We start from the raw sequence: 10730 nt of genomic DNA, 5'->3' as shown, positions 1-10730 counted from the left end.
GGCAATAAATACATTGATAATAAATATAAATAATTATACAAAAATATCTCAAAGGCATAAAGCATGAGCTATGAAACACTAAGAAGGCGTTCTGGTTACACCAAATTGTACTTTATTTTGATTGCAGCTGTTCGTAAGGATTGTACCTCCATAGTATAAACCATCGCAATTGAAATTCACTTGCTAAGATGAGGTCAGGTGGGTTGAATATGCCTCTCAATTTCCTTATCATTTGTTGGTCACAAAACGAGCTTTGAACGGATCGTATTGTCCAGACTGTCTCTGTCCTTCACCAACAGGCCATGGAAATAGCACATACAATAAAAGGTCAAATACAAACTTTATTAACATATATAAGAATAACTGAACTGATTGAAAAATAGTAAAATATTGGAGGAATGTAAACGCTCTTCTGGCCACCCTTGACAGTAAGTAATTTATGGTCAACACCCACTAGGGCTCCCCTGTTGAAGTCCATGTGACAAATGACGAGTCAAAGTGTTAACCTGAAAATAATGAGCTTCTGAAAGCAGTTTTAAAAAACTACATCACATTTATTTCTCTCAATATCTGTTATCACAGATTTAGGACAGCAAACAGATTTTGAATTATGACTAAGCCTGTAGTCAGGTTGCACTGTCTGCAGGTTTCACAGAATAGCTGCGCATAGTTTAAGACAGCAACATCTCCACTGATTAACTGGCTGTCAGCGTGTAATGGGGACCAGAAATGTATCATTAATATATGCTGTGCAGCATATTGGCTGGAGAAATCTGAGGTGTGACTGCACAGACTAAGCAGTTTTGTAGAGAAATTCATTTTTGTTCAAAACCCCTGACTTTACCAAATTGATACATAAAGGAAACAGCGCTCATTTGTTAAACACATAAATGAAACAGCTCAAGTGTATCTTACTAAAGTTGCAAACTGCTCCAGCTCACAAGACTGTGGTCACATGGAGCGGTCAAATGATGAGGTGAGGTCATTAGGTGAAAGTGTGGAGGATATTAGTGTTTATATAGAGGTCAGGCAAGACTCAATGATAATGAATGAAGCTGAGTGAAGTGATCTGTAAAAATCAGTTGACCTTGCACCACTGAAGCGCTGACCACATGTCTTCTGTACAGCATCAGCACATAGTTTTTAAAGACAACATCTCTTAGTAACCAGAACAGGATAAGGCAATCACAGCATAATGAAAACCAGAGGCTAGACATAAAAATAAAAATGCTGGAGGGGCAATACAGACAGACACATAGGGTTGAGGTCACAGGCAAAGGCAAAGGCAAATACGGATATGCTGTATTGAGACACAGCTGAGGGATGATATTGAGGTGATCATGAGCATGAGACATGAGAAATAAAGTAGGATGGATGTAATGAGAATTTATTTTTAAAATAGTACAGCGAGATTGTGTTGGAGAGGAAAATGAGCAGAGACAATGGATGGCTGTGACAGTCAGTGGAGGGAGGAGGCAAGCGGAGAGGACGAGCCCGGCTCGCTGAGGATGAATACTCAAGCTGATAGACGGGAATGTGACAAGGGCATGACAGACAGGAGAGCAAAGGATGGACATCGAGACAGAGAGCACAACAGTGTCAGTGAGGATAAAGAATGTGAAAATGTGAAGCAGATGTGTTTACATCCTCCTCGTCCCTCAGCTGTATCCCTTGAATCCTGACAGGGAAGCAGGCAGCAGCCAAAACCGTAGCAGGGGGAAATACATGTCTGCTCAGACACACATGCACAAGCGTAAAATACAACACAAACAGCTACAGCTACAGCTACAACAGGGCAAACAGCAGCAGTGCAAGTTTAAACCCCGGGGCCCCGGCAGCAGCTGGATGCTCTGCCGTCCCTTGGGAAGCAGCGCTACACGAAGCACTGTCCTATTGGTGACCTGGAGAAGACACAGCAGAAAGGGGAGGATGACGAGAGAAAATAGAATCAAAGAGGAGGAGGGGGGAGGGGGACAGGTTGCTGTAATGCTTGTTAATGCTAATACCTGAGACCATGACAGACAATTATGTAATACCAAGCGACGTTGTAAATTTATGTGACATCCACACATGGACTCTTCCTCTGCATGCATCTTGTTTTTGCACATGCATGAGGCAGCACATACACACACACAGCTTCCCAAAAGGCACTGTTGTTCTCTATTATTCAAACATCTGATTTAACCAGAAGAGAGAGCATGAGCCCTTTAATGCATGATGTCAGCACATATATCATATAGAAGATACACAGAAAGATAAAAATTGTGGAAAGCTAAAGGGCACGTCTCTCTAGTTGTTCTTCAGTGTTGAGTGTGTGTGAAGAAAAGGCACACACACATACACAGAGCACAGAGGAAGTGTGGATGAAGGCTGTGACATGATTCTGCACCAATGAAAGCCACACATTTAGTTATTCAGCTATTTCCTGGTGAAGATTCGGGTTTAAGACACTGTATGAAGAAGTGGACTGACAGACACACAAGAAGCATACAAAGGCAAAGGCACCACAAATGACATCAAAGCCTTTGAGAAGCACAACACTCAAGGGGGTGCGTGTGGATGAAATAATAAGGGCTGTGTATGTGCTGGTGTGTGTTGTATACACATGCCAGGACAACTCTTCAGATCTCAAGAGCTGCCCTCTGTGTGTGTCTGACAGCTAAGTGACACTGGAGTTAGCATACCAAAGCCTTGTGTTTCCCAGACTCCATTAAGATGTGGCTGCTCCAGCCGGGCTCTGTGCCTCTGCCAAGCCCCTCTCACACACACTGCAACTACTGTTACACAGCAGGAGAAACAGGGGCATTTTTCAGGAGGGATAAATGAAGGTGTTTTGCACGTTTTCAAATATAGTACATTATATGTATTACTGCTATTGCCATCTTTTTTGATGAGGGAAACAGTGTGGGAAGTGGTGCACAAATACATTTAAACTCCCTTGTAGATATCTCATCCCTGCCACTTAGCATTTCCTTTTCTGAGAGCATAATTAAATTATCAGCTGTCACTTCGTTTAACTAGCGGAGATGCGCAGTTAATGTGCTAAATGCCACAGGGCTGGAGCTGCTCTGATTCAATGAATCTTAAGTGACCTCTCTTGAAAGCATCTCATTCTGCACTCAGTGTTTTTTTTTTTCTATGGGTGACAGGCTGGACAATCCCAACAAGCATCATCTTTGTCTCAGGCTCCGGATGTGTACATGCACCAACACGCACACATACACAATCTGTCTGCAGAGCAATCAGAGTGACAAGAGTAGAAAGTGGGACTATTAAAAGAAGTGTAGTAAAGCAGGAATCTGGTCCTAAGATGCTGGGATTTTGATGGCAACTGTGGCTCACAAGAGCCCAGAACACGGACAGTAATCCTCTGTTTGGGCGAGTGTGTTTAAGAGGGGACGTGATGCTGTCTATATCCCTGCTTACAGTACAGAGCCCCTTGGTCTTCGAACTAAAAGGAAACTTAGTAAAAGGACTGAATGATATTTTCAGAGGACTCACAGTGTCACTGTCATTAAATGAAGTTAACAAGAGATTTTTTTTTCAGATTTTTGCAGAACATCCTCTCGGAAACTCTTCAGGGAACGTCTCCCATTCTTACCCACTATCATCACCTCTTTAAGGCCATGCAAGCTACAGAAAGTGACAGCAGTTGCTTGAAACTACACTATAATACTCAAAGTAGAGCTCTGGCACTGGCAGCTCTTGCTCTCACATTTTGTGATATGTGTTTTGTATAAGTAATGAAGTGTGAAATAAATCTCTTTACAGGAAGCATGCCTCTGTGTGCATGTTTATACTCCGCAGCGGTCGTTGTATGCTGCGTAACCACATTATAATTTGGAACATTTAAAATAAAGTCGCTGACCATACTGTAAGGAAATGGGTGGGCAGAGGCAGGCGGGTTCCTGGGAGCACACTAAAAGTAGATGGACCCTAACATGCACACACAACTAAAACACAGGCGGAGACGGGGTTCTGTATCTTTACAAGTTTCATTTTATTGGTGTACTTTGACAATAACAATGATGGTATAAAAGAAAATCTCCATCATACAAATTTCAATAATCAAAAGATAATATGCCGATACACAAACAGATCCACATAAGGCTGACATCAAGTTTTGACAAGTGGCTTCAAATGGCTTCAATTCAAGGAGAATTTCTCTCCTTACAATCAGAGAAGATATATTTTTAATTTAACTATCTGTATCCTTTTTCTTTTTTTATTAGTTAGCTTTCATACAAAAAAATGAATCTGTGTTGATTTTAGAGTGGATTGTGTCGCTGGTTTGGGTGCCTATGTTTCATTGCATTGTAAGCATATGGTGTTTTTGGCTGACACATTGGTATCCCGCAGTGTTTTCCTCAGACCTACACCTTAACCCAACTGCTGTCACTATCAAAGAGACATCAGACAAGACGCACTTCATCTGAAGATACGTCTGCCATCGTATGTCTCTTCAACTGCTACAGCATGTTAAGTACAGGGAGGCCTCTGGACTGCAGAACACCTCAAAGATTGTGAGAGAAACCTCAAATTCAGGGATATGGATGTTTTTATTTATTTATTTATTTTTTTAAAGGCGGTGCTGGGAAGCAGTGATGTAAAAACATTGATGTCGCTGTGTAAGCTTCACTAGCACTTAAATGGCACCGGATCAACCCCCAGCCAAATCCCTCCAAAGCCTTGTTCTTTATGCTAGCATCTGTAGTGATAGAAGACCTTATAGAATTTCTAAAACACTACACACAACAATATTTACAATGATCATTTTCTTGATATGCACTTTTTTCAATTTAAATATTTTTGCTTATAAAAAAAAAAAAAAAAAAAACTGTGAAAAAAACACTGCAATAAATTAAGAAGCTTTAAGGCTGCCAGTCTTGTCAGATGCCCAAATAATGGTCCCTTCATTTAAACTGGCACAGAATGGATCAGAGCGGGTGAGACTATGGTACGGTGAAGCCTCTTGAGCGAGCAGTAGGCTCGGTCTTGGTCTGGATTGAGACCATGTACAATATATATAACAGGAACAAGACTAGCCAGCATGCTCTTATCACCAACTGATAGCAATCCATTTCCTGTTAAAAATAAAAAGCAAGAGAGCATTGACTGATTAGCTCCTCGTTACTTAGTCATCATCCTGCTGATTATGGTGTTGGCCGATGAAACTGCTCGTTCTATATCGTGGAGTATAAAGTCTAACAGCGAGTCAAAGAATATCTACGTCATCCAGAGGGCCTCTTTATATGGAGAGGTCGCTCAAGGTCTGAATCTTCACCCCAAACACTCAAACTAAAACCATTTGGCTTTTGCTATATGTCCATCTAGCTTTTAATTTAAAGCAATGTAAAAGTATAATATACAGTGTATCATTTAATTGTCAAGAACTAGAAAAAGAACATGTTCACTATAAATCTTATCAGTGCTGAAAAACAAAATGAAAACAAAAATCTAGATGGAGGACAGTAAAGACCTCCAAAAAAAAGGTTCAGCCATTTCACTCAAACACACGTGGAAAAGAAAACTTAACACAAATGCTGCTACTGTCCATGGCTTCCACTGGGCACCTCCTGAGTGGTTGGCTAGGAGGTAAACACGTGCTTCTGTTTGTGGCGATGAACCAAAACAACAAGTAACACGAATTAGCTTCACCTGGCAGGATGAAAAGGCAACAGGATTACAAATGCATGCTCTAGTTTAATTGGAGCCATAGAAGTTTGAGGGATGTTTTGCCTGTTGATACTGGCCTTTGTGATGTTAGGATTGGTTCCAGTAAGCACGTAGAGAGAGAATCCCTCAAAGGGAGCTCTGGAAGGTCAGCACCATTGATTATCAATTCGTATAAAAGGAGGTGCTCAGTGAAAGACAGTGACCACTAGCATGTTCTGATTAGGTATCTTACTCTTCCTGTGGTTGTCACACAAAATGGCTTCCTCCAACGTGTCTGTTCAGCAGATTAATACACAGCAGGCTACCGTTCAATTTAATCTGAACCAGCTATTCGTGTCATTTCTGAGCAGGAAATCTGCATTTAAATGAAACGGAACAGCTCCTCGTTTACACAGACCTGAACCTCACAACCCCACACAAATACACATAACTACAAGTTTCAGTGCATCTAACACGGTCTGTCATATGCCACACACTAAATCATCACATCAACCTGCAAGAAAAATAAAAATGGAACAATTACAGAAAATAATCCATAAAAGATCAAATAAATAAAACGAGGTCCTGCCTCTTTACTTCTTAATTCATTGTGGACACAACAACAACGGTTTGTCAACCACCAACATTTTCCCCAAAAGATACATTATAACTAATGCATACAAGGCGATTTGTGTGAAATGAAGTAGCCGCATGACTAGAGGACAGACAGTGAGGAGTAAGTGTCTGTATGTTTTTTTTTTTTTTAAACTACATTTACAGTATTGGGATATTTTACTCAAAATCAACACTGTCAAACACACAAATCAGTGAAGGGACATTTTAGCAACTGTTGTGTACTGCCAGTGTAGTGCTGTGTCAATGCAGTTAGGCTGACAGATGCCACCGAACAAAACCTCAACTTAGACCAACATCCCAACGTATGATTTACACACAGAAACTCACTGGCCAAAGCCTGGCCACAAGCTAACAAAGCTAATCAGTGGTGTATCGTCTGATGCCTTAAATAAGCACTCAGATCTGGTTTTCCCTATCCATGTCTAGATAAAGAAATGTCAGTTTAAAAAAATAAAGGCAGCCATAGATTGGTTGTTGTAGAGATACAGTTTTCACAGCACCCACAGTGGAGGAGGGCTGGCTAACAGTATTACAAACACTAGACAATCTGAAAAATAACAAAGCAAAAGCTTCTGTAAACACCACTGACAGTGACAGCAATCAAGTATTCTCTACCTCCAATTCTCTCCCGTAAAAAATGAAGGTGAGTAAACATTAAGCATGTGGGATCTAAAAATAAAACGGCAAACTGTTTATCTCTCCCTGGCCTGGACTTGCACACACACTAAGTGAGGTCTAAAGTCAGTCAGTCACAGTTTCAGGGTGAAATCTCCTGGAGGTCACCCTGAAGACATTGCACTGACAACAGGGTACATACAGGCCATTTGCATAGCTCTCCCTCACTTATACACACACACACACACAGACACACACGGGTTCTGAAAAGGGTGGCATGTTTGCTTAGGCAAAGGTGTGTTGAATGTGAAGTTTGCATATGCAGTCACTCCATCTCTGTAGTCCAATAAGGGTATGCTAGCACCCATGCTATTGCATCTGTATAGTGAGGAAGTTAGGGCTAAATTCTGCTGTCTGATATTACAGCTTATTGCTAACAGGATGAGCATTGCACTCCAACATACAACCACTTGCAGGCGACCAGAACATCCAATATAATTATGCAAATACAAACATCACAGTCTTTAAATGGTATGTTCACAGGACAAAATATAGCTTGTAAGAGATGATTAAGGTATTAATATTCTCTAAACATAGGATAAACTATTTCACATACAGTATACATGACTGAAAACACTCACTCTTTTTTATTTCATTTTCTCTTGCTCTCCTCACTTGTAGATTTGGCATATCTTCTGCAGAACCAGCTGCAAGAGTCCACTCGGTTAAAGTTGCTGCATGGTGTTGTGTGCATGCAAATGTTTTCACAGGTTTACTGCATTTGTTAAAATAAGATAAGAAGAAAAAACAGCAAAATAAAAAATTGAAGCTTCAGGGACCATGTCATGAATGTGCGTGCGTATCATGGCCTGTTTTAATAAACAAGCACAATAGTGTAGGGCTGAGCTAATAGTTGACTGAATAAGAAAATGAATGAATGAATGAATGAATGAATGAATGGATGCTGAAGGCCAAAATGGTGCAAAAGGCATGTGGAGACCGAACACTAGATAAGCCCAGATGAGAGGAGTGATGGACTGTGGCACAAGCAAGTGCAGCATTTATCCTTAATTTCTTATATGATTTATCCAACATACTTATTTGAGTCTCCTTTTTTTTTTGCATACAAACAAAATAAACAAAGCAAATAATCAGTCAACTAAAAAGTTCTAAGCAGTGCTGCAACTGGTGAGATATGGCTGATGTCCCAAAGGACTTTGATTCCCAGGTGTTTTGCAGTCCAGCTGTGCCTACTTCAGTAGTCAGCTATGGGTGCAAGCTTTCTGCTCAAGCTGACTGTGATGTTGGTGTAGAGAGGCCTCCTGGACACTATGGGGGAGTAGTTTAGGTTGTTAAGACCATCCACTTTCTGTCTCTCCTTTGAATGGCGTAGTAAACTATACCTGCAAGAGCACACAATAAATCAGTCAGGAGAGGAGAGGAAAGGAGAGGAGTATGCAACAGTTATGTGCCCAGTGCATTGGAAAGAGTGTTTAAAAGTTCCGGTTAGACAAGTTTGATTGTTGATTGATGCTCCGTTGCCACTCAATGAGACGTTTTTGTGGAACAGGTTTCAGTAGTGTAGGAGGTTTCATCATCCTATACAGTCTTACGAAAATAATATTGGCTGACATTGAGAGCGTCATTGTCTGTGGTTTAGACAGAAAAGTGACAGTTGCATATATATTCCCATGGGCAATACGCAGCATTGTTGACAAGAACATACTAGCTTTTCGAAGCTTCACAAAGACACATTTATATTCATATGTGTGTTCAATATTTGTATTTTTTTCTACCTAGTATCAACTTCTTGAAGTTTTATTAACAAATGAATGAAACATTTATTCCTTGGGCTCTTTTAAGTAACGTAGAATTTCAGCACAGAGATCATGATTGGAATTCAGGCCCGAAGCATACAAGCATATCACATGCAAAGTCTTTAAAAGAGTTGAAATTCTCTCAAAGTCACTGTTCTTGCTGTTCATGTGACTGGCTTACACCACATGAGCCTAAGCCTCATTCCAATTATCAGCTTCCACTTTTAACCAAAGGGTGTGTGTGTGTGTGTGTGCGTGTGTGTGTGTGTTTGTGTGAGCATGGACAGATACTAACCTTCCCAGGAACTGGACTTCCCCGCGATGGTGATGAGGAATTGACATGTAGCGTCCCTGCTCTCCGTGTGGTCTACTTACGGTGTAATTGGCATACCGCACTCTGTACAAACATTTAATGCTCATTAATCCATTACACATGCAGGCTGAGCAAATACTGCAGTGATGACTTTCATTGTCATAAAGCATAATAGTAATCACTATAATAGCCACTATAATATTAAAACTGTGTGCAACATGATACAGACAAATAAAAACACAAGAGGGGGAGGTTTGGCGGTAACTGCACAAAAAAGGAATCTTTACATACGGAAGCATTACACAGGCCAATCAATTAGAGTTTGTGGTGTATACTGAGAGCCGAGTGTGTACAGCTGCCTGTGAGCTCTGTAGGTGGGGGGAGGGACAAAAACGATGTGTGGCAAAGGGAAAAAAAAAAACTCCCATACTATTACAAAAGCCTGCTATGTGCCAACTGGCCCAACCCATCTCTTGAGCCCTCCTAATGTCAACGATACTGTCAGCTCTCTGACTCACCTGTTCCAGAGGTCATCGTCCTCTCCTCCCCAGCCCCAGAATGCATTAGGAAAACCATTAATCTTTTTGAACTGCTTCACCGTCAGGCCACTGACACCACCGAAGAACTCATTATATGGGAGCCTTGGGGAGACAATTACACATATTAAATTCATATTAAGTAAGAAATACATTTACTGTATATATGCCCATGGAGACAGAATCCGGACTCACATGTAGGAGTACTTGTCGAGTTTGACCGCAAAGTGTCGAGGCATGTCTGTGCAGCCGTAGTAGTTTCTATCGTTCTCCATGAGGTGATCCACATCGTGGAAAATCAGACAGTCCCAGTCCAGGTCCTTCATAGCCTCCTTGTAGCCCACGTTAAACAACATGGCTCGGTTAAATGGCTCTGTGCCCCCCTTAAAAATTAAAAAAAGAGATTCTTTCATATTATGACAATTCCCATTTTCATAGGTTGTTATGCTTGTTATGTTCAATCATTTGAACAAATTCAAACAGTAAAACCCGGAAATTTGTATCACCTGAGAAGGAAACTCAGTTCCTGCAAGAGTTCACACAGGTGAATCTGTGAATCCATGCCAATGACTGCAAAGGTGTGTGCATACCTGTTCTATGAAATAAAAGGCAAACTGGAGTCTCTGTTTTTGTAGCACTGGCACCAGGTGTCTCAGGAGAATAGGTAAGTGTTCATGTCGGTTCCTGAACGGGACTAGGATTGCCACCTAAGGGACACAAAATGGATAATAGTACAATAGATATAAAATGACATGCATATAAATGGGGGACACACACCGACACACAGAGCACACTGACTAGCCTAACACAGTCAAATGCACTATTTGTACAAAGTGAATGTTTTAAAGAGTTGTGATCTCTCAGCAGGTAATAAATCGGGAAGTGTAGGCGAGGACAGCACCAAAAACCACTAATTACCATGAAGACTCATGACTAAGAACTGGCAGATTCTTGATATCTTATTTCCATGATGAGATCTGGCATGCATCAATCATAGAAGCACTGCGGCACTAAAAGTCTGTGAAAGGTGTATTTTTTTTCCTAAAAAGAAAGTTTCTTTTGAAGCTCAATAAAAGGCAAACTGTCACAGGAAGGAAAAAAGCAAAAACAAAAACAAGTGAAATGGTGACAATGTGCAGCTGAGAGAGAGAGAGAGAG

The 10730-nt window shown here is 40.9% G+C and overlaps 1 protein-coding gene across 1 annotated transcript in view; it reads right to left on the bottom strand.

The window, feature by feature from the left end:
- Positions 1–6406: 6406 nt before the first annotated feature.
- The window catches only part of b4galt5 (UDP-Gal:betaGlcNAc beta 1,4- galactosyltransferase, polypeptide 5), a 27033-nt gene continuing 22709 nt past the window's right edge, over positions 6407–10730 (bottom strand). The window contains exons 5-9 of the mRNA XM_035657026.1: positions 10163–10279; positions 9768–9955; positions 9555–9677; positions 9019–9120; positions 6407–8309 (exon numbers count right to left, since the gene is read on the bottom strand). Coding sequence (XP_035512919.1) covers positions 8162–8309; positions 9019–9120; positions 9555–9677; positions 9768–9955; positions 10163–10279 — 678 coding nt within the window. The 3' untranslated portion in view covers positions 6407–8161. The remainder of the gene's footprint in view (positions 8310–9018; positions 9121–9554; positions 9678–9767; positions 9956–10162; positions 10280–10730) is intronic.

The sequence above is a fragment of the Morone saxatilis genome, unplaced genomic scaffold, assembly GCF_004916995.1.
Source record: "Morone saxatilis isolate NCDOM2014 unplaced genomic scaffold, NCSU_SB_2.0 Contig15, whole genome shotgun sequence".
Taxonomy (NCBI): domain Eukaryota; kingdom Metazoa; phylum Chordata; class Actinopteri; family Moronidae; genus Morone; species Morone saxatilis.
This window is presented reverse-complemented; position numbering and strand designations above follow the sequence as displayed.